The sequence below is a fragment of the Toxotes jaculatrix genome, chromosome 23, assembly GCF_017976425.1.
Source record: "Toxotes jaculatrix isolate fToxJac2 chromosome 23, fToxJac2.pri, whole genome shotgun sequence".
In the NCBI taxonomy this organism is placed as follows: Eukaryota; Metazoa; Chordata; class Actinopteri; family Toxotidae; genus Toxotes; species Toxotes jaculatrix.
Genome location: NC_054416.1, coordinates 6,220,414 through 6,236,302, shown reverse-complemented (window position 1 = coordinate 6,236,302; position 15,889 = coordinate 6,220,414). Strand labels below are relative to the sequence as shown.

The 15,889-nt window shown below is 42.8% G+C and overlaps 1 protein-coding gene across 2 annotated transcripts in view; it reads left to right on the top strand.

Moving 5' to 3' along the window:
* Positions 1–12,814, top strand: part of si:ch73-335l21.1 (insulin receptor substrate 1-B) — a 40,145-nt gene extending 27,331 nt beyond the window's left edge. Inside the window, exon 4 of one of the 2 annotated variants that reach the window (XM_041030928.1) lies at positions 10,824–12,814. In XM_041030928.1, coding sequence (XP_040886862.1) covers positions 10,824–10,831 — 8 coding nt within the window. In that variant the 3' untranslated portion in view covers positions 10,832–12,814. Of the gene's footprint in view, positions 1–4,158; positions 5,120–10,823 lie in introns of those variants that run through there. The other variant, XM_041030927.1, reaches the window with a different exon arrangement.
* The last annotated feature ends 3,075 nt before the right edge of the window (positions 12,815–15,889 follow it).

Genomic DNA, 15,889 nt, shown 5'->3' with positions numbered 1-15,889 from the left:
AATTCCATCTTAGAGCAATTTTCAGGCGTTGGCAAAAAAAAAAAAACACACTTACATTTGCCAAAGTCATCATGTTTGCCAGAATATGTTTTCTTGCCACTCAAGCGGCATGTGCCATGCGCCTTTTCACGTGCCAGATCTTAATGATGTGGAAACCACTCCTGTCTGGCACAACTGGCACCGTCTGCCTGGACTTGAAAGGTTTGTAAGTGTGATTGTCTGCACGTATGCTCACATTTCTATAAACATGCAATTACACGAGCGTCATCCACATGTTTTCAGGTGTGTTTGTGAGTGAGTTCTGTGTTTGCCTGCAGTGTAGGTTCTTGTCAAAGTATGTGCTGTTGGCTATGTGCCTATGTAGCCTTTGTGTGCTTCTTAAATGTTTGTATCTTTGTTTTCCTTTATGCTTCAGAGAAACTTGATGCCCTGTTTCTGTTTCCCGGACAGAGACCATCTCTGGAATCTACAATTAAACCCCCACCACGCTGCACCACTCCACAACACAATGTTCTCCTCCGCTGCAGGCGTCACAGCACCTAACCAGTGCATTAAAAGCCTCGAATCGGCGGCAGAGAGGAAATGACATGTGCCCAACTCTCCTGTTTACTCATTAGTCATACCTGGTCAAGAACAAACAAGTAGAAATTGCATTTGGAAGAGACGGAGGGTCAGGAGGGTGTTAGGAAGGTGGATGAGCGAAGGATGATTGAGAGGCGGCACACGCTTCATGTGTGCATGCGCGCTCGGTGTTTGCTGTTTATGCTCCTGCTGGATTTCATTTGCCATTAATGAAATTGTTTGTATTCATGACCAGTTGTCATCCAGCAGAGCTGAATGGAACGTGACATGAGTTGGGTTTTTTTGTGTGTGTGTGTGTGCACGACAGGGCGATTGCGTTAGGTCGATGTGTGAGCCCGGACGTGGTGACAGCGTGTTCCTTTCCTCATTGAGCTGATGATGGGGGAGCTAAAGGCTTTTTGGAGTCTGAATATGAATCATCAGCTCCTGTACAAAACAACACACGGACACACACGCACAGAGCTGGTGATTGTGCGTGCGTCATCATGCCATGCTGCTCGTTTACATGACTTGGGATCTTCATGTCCGCAAGGCTATTATTGACACGCACATGTGAGACAGAAAGAGTACAGTTACAGAAAAAAAAAAAAGTTGCAGGTGTCTTTGTATAATGTGTGTGTTCATTCACCTGCTGTGTGCGCTTGTGTGTGTTTTTTATCCAGGCATAAGCTGTAGTAATATGCTTGTGCAACCATGGCCCAGCCAACCACCACTGTCTCCTCGCTGCCCAGCTCTTGTACTCCGCGCGCACACACACACACACACACACACACACACACACACACACACACACACACACACACACACACACACTCATTTCTCAACAGCTTGTGGTTCATTGACTCATACATTACACACATGACCAGCATGTCCTGTTGTAGCACCATCTGACACTTGCATCTGTGTCGCCATGTATGTGGCTTTTTTTTTATTGAAAAGAGAACGCTGTTCTCTTTTCTGACATTGTTCTCTCATCGTGTAAAGTCATCTCTATTCACGTCCAACTGAAACTAACCACATGAACAAAGCAAACCTCAAAGGACAGCACCAGTGATTTTGCCTATTTACTACAAATCACATTTATTTTACATCACAGCCAACCACGGTGCAAACCACGCTGCTGTGTTTTTGGTATTCAGATCTTTTTGTTCCTGTCGTTCCAGGCATCCATTGGTTTCCATTTATTTCCAGACAGTCTCTTAGCAGTCATGTTTGACTGGTGTAATCCATTGTAGCAATGTAAATACCGAGAATGCATTTGTCCAAGTCACATAATCTTTGAACTCCAGATTGATTTGAAAAGTCTGCACTGCATTACTAAGCAGCGATAATGCAAGTTTGACAAAAAAAAACAAAACAAATGCAGACTGGATGTTCTCTGTGGTGGATTACACAACTCTATCAAGAGTCTGCTGGTTTGATTTTTGCTCTGTATGGAAATGAATGGCAAACCAGTGACTCCCTGGGGGTTAGGGAGAGCTACATACATTTGTTTTGGTTTAACAGTGTAACAGCGTAGAAGCCCTGTCATTGTCTTGCCGCGATGTTCGAATATATGGCATAAATGGGCTGTGACTCCTCGCGCATCTACCGCACACAGATACACTCTGCAGATGAAAGCTCCTTCAAACAGCATTAAAGCTGCATTAGTTGATTTTCTTTGGCCATCTGGGGACTCACAGTCTCCAAAGCGAGCTAATAAACACACAGCACTGTCATATTATCACCTTATAAATTTGTTATGGCTAATGTGTTAGCAAACAGTCGTCTATTTACACATCCAGCAGTGTCGTGCTTCTTGCCGCCTGATGTATTAAAGTCTAACGTTCGTTCTCTTTTTATCTCGGGTTTGCTTTCTGAGAAAAATATCTGTGTCTCTAATTTGCCGGATGCAGAGTTTCCCTCTGGCTTCATCCCTGCAAGTGACCCCTGTCACATTAATACGGGAGTATTGATTAGTGTAGTTCTAAAAGTGGATGCTGACAAATAGTTATTGTTTCATGTCACATCCAATCAGCTGGAGCAGAGTCAAAACAACAGAAAAGGTGTCACAGTCCAAATGCTTTCAAACTGCACCACTGGTTCAGAAAGTCCTGTATTTGCAAGTGCAAAGCAAACGTCAAACAAAATGTATTAAATGCTGTGGAAAGGAGGGACAGAGCAGGCGAAGAAGCTAAAAGCAGGAAGAAAAGAAAAGATTCTTTTACTATTTTCTTTTTCCTCCTCTGGAGACGAGGGGAAGGCGAGAAGTGTTGCTAGCGAAGCCTCCAGAAGGTTCGTAAATAAATATTTGCGGTGCAAGCTGGCCAAGTCTGGCTGTCTATTCAGTCAGATACACACCGACTACGAAAGGGACGGCTTCTTGTGTGTGTGTGTGTGTGTGTGTGTGTTGCGGTATGAAGGGGACAGGGGTGTCTCTATTAATAATTACACAATTCATCATCAGACTGGAGCAGAGGCCAGGAACTGGCACTTGGACACGCACACACACACTCACAGAGACACTGTGAAACACAGATGGGCATCGGTTTCCAAACACACGGGACAGGATTTCCAAACGCAAACCAGATTCCACACTCTCAGCCCCCTGTCATCATTTCAACAACCCATAGGTTTGTCAGTTGTTCTCTGTACCTTCGGACACTGCGAAACACCAGGGGACAGTCAAACAGCTCAGGGTGAATTTGGTTTAGTAGGTAAGTGAGGAACACCCCAGTGTCTTTTGACAGATTTTTAATCAGTATAATGAACAGTTTTCCCACATATGTTGAAATGAAAACGTCAGGATCTATAGGATCATTTATTTAAAACTCTTTCCTCCTTTTTTAAGCTCTGTACCTGTAAATGCAGGCCTGTCCTGTTATAGAATATCAGCTGTAGATGTGACAGTTTCATTAATACTTAAATCGCTTAAACAACAAAACATTAAACAACAAGCTGACATATTATCATACGATAAACAGGGTGAAAGTGCAGACATAGAGCAACAATTTCCTTCATTTGTAGTCTTTTTTTTTTTTGCAACCTGACAAATGTAAAGTCCAGTGTTCACTCTCCTTTTAGCTCTGGTTTGGTTTCCACCAGCTCCTCAGAGAATTATCTGGCCAGTGATAATTCTCTGTGGGTTTGCCACTATGAACGACACCTTTTGTGATACACATAGTAATTTGATTCGTTTCTTTAGTTTTAAACAAGGAGGTATTTTTAAAGATTTTCCCAAAGGGAAACCATGCATCACATGTGAACCCCAGGAAACTCTCCAGCAGCTGAACCAACTGAGAATCGTGTCAGTCTCTCCTTGTGTTGGGAAACTACTGAAGACTTTGACTCATTTATTGTTTTCTCCTGCTTGAACTAAAGGTTTACCTTCCCATTTACAAGCCTCGACTTTCAAAAGCTCTGATAAGATTCCTGACTGTGGTGATATACAAAACAAAGGAATTATCCTGCTGACTTGAATTATGCTGATCAGACGCCTGAGTGAAGCAAGAAAAGACACAAATGTCTCAACAGCAGCTCTGTCGCTCGGCCGCCTTTCTTAAAGATGGCGCAACAGTGTCTTGTGTTTCATTTCAGTTGTTCGTCCACGTCAGAGAGCCGGAACTAGCTGGCCACTGGGATCCTGGGAAAAGCCTTACTAAGAAGTTGGGACCCCACCTGCTAATGCTATCACTCCATATATCACTCCACTCAAGAAGCCGCCTGCAAGTGCATGTGTGTGTTTGCTTGCGTGTGTGTTGAGGAGGACCGTCCACATTGGCAGAAAGCGGCAGAACTGGTGGAGCGACACGATGCACAGAGACAGAGAGAAATCGGCGGTCTGAGTCAGCAAACAGTGAAAACGTGTGCGAGTGTGAGGGGAGAGACAGAGAGTGAATGAGATAACATTCCCCCAAACCCTTTCGTCCTGTTGGCTTTAGCTCTGTGTGTCCCGTCCAGGGACAGGACGTCCCATGTCAGATTTCAGTACAGAAGCCAGTTTCTGTTACACAAGGACAACCACATTTTAAATGCTATATTTACAACCTCTGAAATAAGTTTCTGCTCAAACAGGGTTCAGTTTTCACAAAAAAGCATTTTTAAGAAGTTTGCCCTAAAATTAAAACATATATCTTTTTGCCTTGAGGCACATATTTGAATTTTGGACCTACAGTTGAATCATTTACCTACAAAACACTAATTTAGCAACATGTTTTATTGGCACTTTAAAACCCATTGCCCTGTTATCTCATGTAGAGAGGGTTAAGTTGAAACTTCAGGCACTGCCTCAGTGAATTTGTTGTTCCTATAAACCTAATTGCAGTTTTAACTGGCACAGTTTCTATTTTGGACTAAACTGTCATTGTACGGACATACAAGGATATAAAAAAGTAGGGCTGCAGCTAACAATGATTAACTTGTCATTAAGACTATAAAATGATAGAAAACAGTGAGAAATAGACCGACATGGTTTCCCAGAGCCCAGACTGATGCTTTCAAATGTCTCATTTTGTTTGTCCAACAGTCTAAAAGAAAGATATTCGATTTTACAATGATGTAAGACAGAGAAAAGCAGAAAATATTTACGTTGATACAAGCTGAAACAGGAGAACCTGTGTTTCTGCTTGATAAATAGTAGCAGTTAATTTTCCGATGATCAGTTTATCGGCTGATTGTCTCAGCCGTAATAAAAGCTGTTGGAACGATACCTGCAGACAGCGCAGATTTGCTCTGAACTTGATTGCACTCTGTAAACTACCCACTTAAACATTGGGAACATTTTCAAAAGTGTCAGGGCCAAAAGCGTCTTTTAATATTTTTCGAAAATTGCGAAAGCCCTTGTCTTCTGTCATTTGCAACTTGTTGACAGCCAAATATGTAAAAGCTGACATGGCAGCCCGGGGACCTGACAGGATAATGAATGCAAACTAGAAATTCAGATATTGTTCAACGATGATCTAAATAAACTGCACGTGGTGCAGCGAATGTGGTTTTCCCACCCCACAAATGTGCTTTTTTCCTCCCCCTTTTTCCCCCACTCAGCACTGCTGCTCTGTCTCTGTCTGTCTCTTCCTGTCCCCACACATTCCAGCTCCTCTGTGTGCCACAACACACCCACTCAGTCTCTCCCGCTGTGTCGCTGCATAATGAAAACTAACCTCGAGCCTCCTGTTTTTTTGTTGTTGTTTTGTTTTTTTCCCCTCTTGAATCTTTATACAATCATGTCAGAAAATCTGACACAATGCAGACAGAAATTGACAAGTTAAAGGGGAAATGTGTAAATATTTTAGTTTAAAACATTAAAAAAATGAACTGAGATTATGAACAGAATGAGAAGAAATAACAGTTCTGATGTTATGTCAAAGATGTCTGTATATTGTGTTGCAAAGATTTCTGCAAACCACTAGCCCCCTGTCCCATCCAATAATATCACATTGTGCCTGAGGAAGTGATAGTAAGTCACTGTAACATTTCCTTGTTTCTTACAATAGGGTTGGACACCCCAACTTTCTGGTACTCCGCTTCCCTCTAATTGTTTGGAGCATGAATTTGATTTTTGAGGAGTTCTTACACGTTGACCCTTTAAACCTTTTCAATATGTCATGTAAAAAAGTTGCTTTTGGCTTTTCTCGCTCACTTTCTCATCCTCTCTCTGCTCAGATTTCATAACGCCTTTTCATAGTGTTATACATGACATGTTACACATGAGCACACACCTGGGTAAATAGCTTGTTGCATAGCTGGTGTAGCTGCTGTGGGTGTGATTGTCAGCGGCAGGGTTAAAAGCCGGATTTTGTGTCTGTGTGTGTGTGTGTGAGTGAAAGTGCAATAAGCACACACAGCACTCGTCTTTCAACACAAACCCTGCTCTCCACTGCCAACTGCACAGTGTAGCCTATGGAAATTTACAGCTGAACATAAAGAGAAAGTATGCTGCGTTCACTGTTCTCATAATGGGGGTGTTTAAAACAATAAAAAGCTTCCAGTGAGATAATTCATTGCTAACGTTTAGGTATTTTGTTGTGTGGTTCGCACCTTAATTTTCAATAAAAGACAACGTTATTAAAGTAGTTAAGTTCATGTCCCAGGAATCACTCGTCAGTCAAGCATGGTGCGACGCCTTCTTTCTTGGATTTCCTGTTGGTGCGTTTGGCCTTGGTGAAGATTGATGCTCACCCACTTGTCAGCTCTTCTTATATTTATTCCAAACAAAGTGCTGCTGGTGTTTCTGCAAACATGAAAGCCTTCCTGTGTCCCAGAGGACTTATCCCGGGAAAGACGTGTCTGTCCGCTCTCTGGCCGTTGCAGAGCAGCACATGTAGAAAATGTTAAAGCTTTCTTTGACTCTGAGTATGTCAACAGACATAGTCAGAAAATGTAAATAAAGTGGTTCACAGAGTGCATGGATAATACTCTGAGTTATTCACACAGCAGTTTATTCATTCTTAATGTGAGAAAACCTCAGTTTTTTCCTTTTAAATACAATCATGACAGATTGTCAGAAATTGTGCCCCATTTTCCCCATTTGAACGATTATTGTGTCTTGACCCTGAATGAGGATTAAAATGGAAACGGTATATTTAACAGTTTTTCTGACAGAAATACGAGCATTACGAACGGGCAATAAAGAAGTGGATTACCCTGCTGGGGGTGGTTTACAAGTTTCTACTTTTCGTTTCACCACGAAACTGTGTTGCCATAGGAATCCACTGTAACTGTTGTGAAACCAAGCTGACTACAGCTGCTGCCCCCCATGAAGAAGCCGTTTTTTCAGTCTTTACCATCACCTTTGAAGCCTTCAGGAGACAAGACTTTAACACTGACAGATAGATTTTGGGTGGAGTGTCACTTTAACCAAATTGTCATCCACACGTGTGCCAGATTCATGACTAACAAATAAGAACTGTGAAATCAGACACATACACTGTGGTCAGATTGCGAACATTATATCTTCATAACTGACAGACTTTCTGGCGTCATTGGAAGAAATTAAATGAGGTGACACAGGAGCTATCCTGCTGCTTCAGTCTGCCAGTGTTCATTCCTTGTATTTGCAGCTGTCTTGACGCTGGATCCCGGCTCATGTTGCGCTGTTGTACCTCTTGCCCACTTGCCTGCTTGCAGGATAAATGATTTAATGGAATCAAGTATAATAACAGTACTGGAGGATTGCAAGAGCTAAAGTCGCTGGCACGAAAAAATTGCTGCCATTGTGGAAAAACAGTTTGAGTGGGATTGTGGGGATTTTCACATCCTTATATTAATGTAATTCCTTAATGATTTCCAGGAGAAGGTTCTTTGCTCTCCTCAGTGTGTAGGTCAAAGGTCGGAGTTGGTTACACTTGGAAGAAATTTCATAAGTTGCACAGAAACATCTCTGCAGGTTGGACCCTTGCTGACATGGCGCTTGAATCTGAGTCCTGTGCATAAAGATAAATCTTTTGAGCCACAGATTTTTTTTTTTTTTTTTTCTGCTTGAATGCAAAGCACAGATTGATATATCCCAGGAGTAGCACATTTTCTTCCCTGGGTCTCTCGAGATGCTCGTAAAAAGATGAGATATAGGGGCAATATATAGGGGATTTTCATATTTTCCCATGTGAGGTTCATGGAGCCTACCGTAGCCTCATGCTTCCTGTCCCCATGCTGGTTGGCGTTCAGTGATCCAACAATCCTGCTGTTTCGTACTCTTTGTACCTTTCTTCAGCTTCTGTTTTCACATTTTGTAACCGTATGACGGACGCTCAGCAGCTCTAATGCAGGTCTGAGCACTTTAAATTAAAATATGATTTAACCCAAACCGGCTGAATGACCAGTGAACTCAGTGACTCACATCACGTTGCATAGACCAGCTCTGTGTCTTGTGGGAGCTGGGACAGCATGAAAATGACAGACTGACACACTGGATTTACGACCAGAGAAGAGGGTGGCTTTCAATTTTAGGCAGCCCTCGATTGAGACATCACATAGACCCAGACTCTCCTAATTACACACATACACACACACACACACACACATACAGGCTAGACTAGAGAACAGTTATTGGCTAGACATGGACTGCGGAGGCAGATAGCCTTGTCTAACCTCTTGATTTAAACAGTCTGGGAGAGGAAGGAAAAGAGAAACACACAAACACTCACGCAATCGCTACCACGGTCATTATTAAATCGATTTGCCCACAGATGGAGAAACGATGCAAGGAAATGAATGAAATCGATAGACAAACCGCCAGGGGAGGGTCAAACCAAAGGATGGGGGATGCTCAGGGAAAATAAGAAGGCAATATTGGGTTAGTGTGGCCAGAAGAGGAAACATTTCCTGTGTAGTTGCACTGAGGAGAGTGCATGTGAGGCTGTGTATCAGGATGAGGCTGCGGACAGTTGTTTTCCAACTTTTCATGTATAATTTCCCATGTCTGTGTTTGGGGAAAGGTCATCATTAAGTGAATGTCATCCACATAATTATAGTATCTTCCTCTGTGTTGCGTTGTGCGCCTGGTTTCATGAGAGTTTGCATGTGTGTGTTCATGGCAGTGCACCAGTGCGTGTCCAGCCTGTCTCCTCCGGTCCCTTTGGTTGGCTGGTTTGATTGTTTGTGTTGCTGTTTTCGAGCTGACTGCCTGAATGAGGGAGCTGCTCCGCTCCGCTCTGCTCCACTCTTCTCCGCTTTAGGCCACCATGGCTTGGCCGGCTGGCGGGCACCGTCTGTGCTGAGGGGGGCTAAATATAGCTCACTGCACCAGGAAGAAGACAAACTGGAGAGAGAGGGAGGGGCGTAAATGTAGAGTACCCTCGTGCAATTAGAGAGTCAAGCACTGCTGGGAAATTTTAGGGAAGGAGACACAGGGAACTCTCTGTGAGCCCGTTCTCTTTACTAGCTTCGTGGATTTGTTATTTTGGCTGACGGCTGCCTGAGTGCCTTTGGTGTGAGTCATCACATTTGACAGAAAGTAACCCAGTTTAAAGGGCATTGACCAATCTTTATAGTGGTCATGATCCTGCTTGCATTGCACACTCTACAACCAACTGTTTTGCATTTTTCATTCACTCTTTTAAGTAAAACATCATTACATACATGACCTGTACAGATGTGACAAAGCACTAATGCTGCATGCAGCAATCTTACTCAACAACACCTTAATCTGAATAGTAGCAAAAGATTGTCTTTGGTGTAAAGGGTTACACACACAGCGGGATATCTGCAGCCATGCAAGTTAATTGCATACCACACGGGGCTAGATGGGTCCAATAACATCTGTGTCAAACTGTATGATATCACCATGTCGGACTCTGCACAGCGTCAGGGTCCTCTGGTGTTTTCTGCATCATTTCATTCCATATTTGGATTAGTTTGTTTTGTAGACATAGATCGTAGCAACAGTCACGTTGTGAGAATTTGGTCTTAAATTTCTGAATTTTGACACAGGCTATCGCCAAGACTCGAACGCCCAGATCATAGAGAACAAGAGACATCACATGGACATGGACAGATTGCATGTGGCTGCTGATATTAGTTTATTGCAGATATATCTGTTTGCCAAAGATATGTAGATTTGAAATGGTAGCTTCATTACCAAAGAGCACTGACACTGTAAACTATCCTGTTCAAGCACAACACACAGGGGCCTTTAAACAAACAGATGGCTGCATGACCCTGTGCGATTCTACTCTGGAGCAGAATTATCATTGAGTCTGCATTTCTGCTAATCCTATCAACTGCACAAGCGAGGCCAGGGAAGAGTCATATGTGTTGGTGAGACTTGACATTTTGAATCATTGCAGTAGTGACATTTTCCTGACTATGCGTACCTGTGTGCTCGCATGTCCAATGTGATGTGAAGCGCTGAAATTGCCAGAAAAACCTGACATGTTTTCTGGATCTGTGTCTTCCCGCGTGCTGGCACACACACACACACACACACACACACACTTGAGTCTGTGCCTGCAGCAATAGGTGTCCTCACTTTCTCCTTCCCCGCTGCTCCCTTTATCACTTTCATCCTGTCTGAATCTGAAGTATTTTTCAAGCCTGTTTGGACATATTGTATATTCCTGTTGCTCGTTGTCGGGTCACTGCGTTCCAGGGCCGATAAGCAGACACTGATATCTCACACTAGATATTATAGTTAAGCTGATAAGCAAGAGACAATGTATATACATGTCACAATATTTATTTCTTCTTCATATCGTAGTTATTGTTTATTCTGCATCTAACTAAACCATTTCCCGTCTCTCCGTGTGTGTCTTTTTTTTTTCTTTCAGAGTGCTGATGTCAGTGCATCGTCCTTGGGGAAACAATCTGGTACCACTCACAGCGCTTCGAAGCCCGGCCTGTTCCTTTTGTGACAACCAACCACATCGAGAGAGCAGCTGAATCGGACACGCCCCTGAAGCACTTTGACGGAGACTGATGGAAAAATGGTTCTTTTTTCTTTTTTTTCCTTCGCTTTCATCTTGTTGGTTGTGGAAATCAACGGGGATGTGTGCCAAATGACATTCTTGAAAAGATATTTGCTGCTCTCATTCCTTGAGTGAAAGCCAGAGAAGGGTACAAAATAATGGAGAATGTTTTTTTTTTTTCAAGTGAAAAACTCAAATCATAAAGAATACAATGATGGCTGACAATTACGTGTATGAAAAAGAAAATATTTAGAGCTATATATCTGCTCAAAAAGTGCCTCATTTTCAGACTGTAGCTGTTTTACGAAGAACCTTCAGATTAGTTTCGGCTAACTGAAGCTTCTTTTTTTCGTGCTTAATTTGATGTAGTTTCAAAAACAAAATGCAGCAGGAGATATCGATAAAAGTGGGTAGCACTGGTGTGAGCTTTTGCCGCGTTCATGTCATATAGGATGGATGGTAGAGATTGGACAGATTCCTGTGTTTAAGACTCACAAGTGAAGGTTCTATGATTACAGACTTGGCCATGTTAAAATACTTTGTCTTTGCAAGGTCAATATAACACTATATCCATTAAATTTGGGTTTATTTACCTGGAATGAAGGACTTCGGCTGATGTGAAACATCTGTTTTAATGGATTACAGGCACTTCTCTATAATCGAGCGCCAAGTTATTTATAAAAATCTAAGTTTCACCATTTGTAATTATGATTTACAGCTTGATATTGTAAGAAATGATAAATCTGTTATGACATGAACGCGGTACTTTTGCTAACATGAATGACAATAATGGTACTAGCAACAACTTGCTGGCCTTCCTGTCTACTGTGAGAAATATTAGCATAGCTGCCGTTAGCTTACTGCTTATTATTACGTGCGCTGCTTTTATCTTGTCATTCCCCCTTTTCTTTCCCTCCTGACGTTTTAACAGAGCCATACACCGAAAGTATTAAACACACAGGCATGAAACAAAAGGCACTTGCACCAGGGGATACAGCAGCTCGCTCGCTAGCTAGCTAAAGCCAGCTTGGTCAGATTAACATTAGCATCATGCCAGGATGTAAATTCACCATCTTGCTGACTGCAGTTAGGGTGAGATCCTTGATATAAAGCCAAGCAATCGCATTAGTGCTATTAGCGCCAAACACTTGTGTCTCACTTAATCCCCTTCGTCTCAGGATGCTAAATAACATATGGTACATACAGCTAAGGATAGAGGCCCTATCAATAGCCATGCTAATACTAGCTTTGTAGTGGTCAGCACTCTGATTTTAGCACCGGAAAGGGGGTCAATTGTTATTTCAATTCTGTCAGTATGAAATTTGTTCTCACTTATTTTATACACTAAGGTACCAAGCATTTTAAAAAGAAAGTTTTTACACTTTTTAATTTTTAAACTGGTTGAATTGAAAGTGCTTTGACCCTAAATCCTCAATTAAGACTCTTTCTTTCTATGTCCTTCCATCCCTCTATGTCTTCTGCTTAGGTCTTACTTTAATCTCCGCTATGCATCTGAACTTAAGTGCCTGTCTGTCCTGTTTGCCTGTTTGTTTCTCTGCCCCGCCTTAGCAGCTAGCACTAATAGGGCTGTCCTCGCAGAATATATCAAGTCTATTTTTGTCTCTATTTTTGTCTCTTTGGGCTGTACAGTTCTCATTAAATTACTTGTTCATGTTTGTTTGGTGTGACAATGATCTATTAGATGACTTGACTGACAGCCATGGCCCTAATCGGAGGAGTTTTGGACTGTTGGACTGTTCCGCTTTGTCTGTAATGGAGGACTTAATCTTTGCAGGGCCATCAGTGCCAAATCATGAAAAAAAAAAGAAAAAAAAAAAGACTAAGTTGTTCTTCAGCACCTCAAGAAGCAACCTTTAGCTCTCAAGTCTGGACGTATTGCTCTGTTTTGTTTTAGTAATGTAACCTTTCGTGTTCCCCCGTTGTTTTCTTTTGCAGCGGGGGGGAGAACTGTGACATATCTCGCCTCGCAGTCTGCTGATGTGACTCTTGGAGATAAAGGTCATTGTGAAGACTTGCGTATGCTTTAACCTTGAATTTTCCTATGACTTTGAGCGGAGCATTATAAAGAAATGCATGAAGAGAAAGAAAAGGCCACCATGAAAAACAGCAACAGCAACAAAATGTCTAAATGTTTATTACATGTGCATCTATGTAGCTCCAAATTGTCCTCATGTGTTTGTCTGCCTGTCTTTGGAAGTTCGTGAACTTTCTCACTCTAGTCACATGACTGTCGGGGGCCTAGAGCATAACAAAGCAGCATTATTACGAGCAGATTGGGTTATGTGGTTGGAATTGCCCCTAATAGTGGTTACTAATGCAGAAGTGGGGAAAAAAATTCAAATCAAATCAGGCTCAGCACATGAGCCAGCACACCAAGACATTTGCTTTCAAGCAGACGCACAGGCAAACACATGATGATCAGCTGAAATGTTTCTTAATGTACTTTGGTGATGTTCTCGTATTGAAATTCAGCAGTTTTGCGCCAAAACAGATATGCTTGAAGGTACTTGTAGTTTAGAAAGAAAGCGCACAAACACAGACTTGCTTTCAGTTCTGACTAGCAGACATTAATATCCTGCCATTTAGAGCCCCCTTCCAGCTCTGAGCATCTCCTGAACTTTTTCAATGAACCACGTTTTTACTGTCAAACTGCCTACAGTCTGGAAAATTTCTGCTCTGACTGCCCGTGGCAAAGTGCTTGATGGTCACACAGCCACATATGATGAATAAAGTTCCTTCGGGAGATGTCAGATGAATGGGGGTTCAACAGTTTAAGTGGCTGCATGATTTCATTCATTGCGTTGTTGAGTGTAGAGATATTCATAAAATGTGCAGGAAAAGTGCTGCTGCTGTTCTAAATTGTTTTATCTCTTCCTCCTGTTCCCCTGAGGGATGGTACTGAATGGGAGTATTGTGAGATTTGCCATTGATGTAGACAGTTTTACTTCTGTTGCTTGAGAAAAAAAAAACCTGACTAAAATGAAAAAAATTCAAATAACAGAAGGACTTGTGGCTTCTTTTGTTTCTGTGACTGGCTGCTAAGTTTCCTTTTACGTGATATAATGGGCACAGTTGTTCAAAAGTGACAGGCTTAAGCAACTGATCTACGAGAGGGAGAGGAAGAATGGAAAACGCAACAATTTTCTGTCTGAGGAAAGTGTGAACATCTGCACGAAACGCCTCAGACACAGACGGGCTCATGCCCCTCACAAACTCGCCGCGTTTGACTCACACACTGTCGCTCGCCGAGGCTGCGGCCACAGCGCAGATGTCACACTTTAATGTGGAAAAGAAAACAGCCTGATTGGCCTCCACAAAGCCTTTTTAGCTGCGTTAGTCACATTCACCACTCCCATTGATAAGATCATTTGCACTCAAGGTTGGCGGGTAGCCAGTGAAACTAATCACTTGTCTTACCGGTAATTTGACCAACATGGTGTTTGCTGGGTGAGCTCTCAGACCTCCTTCTTTGTCTGATCTGATACTACCCTCTCACTCAACGCTCAGTTTAATTAAATAAGCTTCATTCGGCATGATAAATGTGCCTCTTTCTCTTGTTATTGTTAACACGTATGGAATCTTGTATCATCCTTGTCCACAGATGGCCAAGTAATTCAACCCCAGCCGGGTGTCGCTGTGCTCTGACTGAGACACAGCAGGAATTCATAGAAATGAGAACACACACACATTCACACACAGATCAGGCTTACACCTGCAAAAGCGCTCCCTGCCCTTACTGAGTAAAAATAAGGTTAGCGTGGACAATAAAAAGCCTGGCAGCACCTGTATGAGAGGAGAAGAAGCCCTCACGCCCACATCTAAAAGTTACTGAAACTGATATTGTAGTCTGTCTGTTCCATCAGGTCTCTTTACATCTTGTGTTTCCCCTTTTGTTCACTTACATCTTGAACAATGACTCCCAGGGGGATTTCATCCCTACCTCAGATTTGTCTGTGTAATAGTTTCAGCAGAGACATTTTCCCTTTTCCCACGATGTACTTTGCACAAGCAATGCTTCTATTCAGCTGTGGTTTTGACCATTAGCAGGAATGTTCCTCATGATACTTTCTCTCAAGAAAGTCAAGGTTTTTTCTGTGAATTAATGAATGAAAACACTCTTTTCCTTGTGATGCACCCTCAGCCGGTGGACAGCCACAGTTGGTTTCACTCGCACTTGGTGAACACTAAACTTCGGTACTGTGAAAGTCAAATAAACTCAAATCTGACCCATATTCTCATTCCCAGTGACGGCTGTGTGGACAAACGGATCAATGTGGAAATGAAGAGCGCTGTCAGCACTGCTCTCGGATAAGGACAGAGTGGAGGAGCAGAGGCGGGCGAATGGGCACAGCTGCCATCTGGTTGTCGTGGTGACAGGCAGCGACAATGCCTTCCTCTGCTAGAGTGGCAGCATCGCCAGTCAAGATGAGAGAGGGAAAGAGATGAGGAGGAGGAGGGATACTGGATGGCAGCCAAGGGAAGAGGACATGGAGTTCAATCACAGAGAGGTGTGCTGGCCGGAGACCAGCAGGTAGACCTGTTGAGTCTGAGCAGGCAGTGTATCATCTCCTCATTGTGGGACGGGGTGGGGGGTGACACCATATCTCTGCATTCCAGCTGAGTATAAAGATGGGTACAACCCAAACACAGTTACAGTTACAGAAATAGACTCAAAAAGCACACGTGTTTACACACTGCAGGGTGGACACAGGAATATTTGTACAGTGTCATCTAACACAAAATCCACAAGACCTGTTTAGTTGCTGTTCTGGAGCTTTCAGCTGCACCACGTGAAATGTGAACAAATACACGTCCATGACAAACAGGACAAACTGATGAAGATTGTGTGATACGACTGAAAGCTCCAGAACGGGTGCGAAATGGCTGAAGACTGAACCGGATTAAAA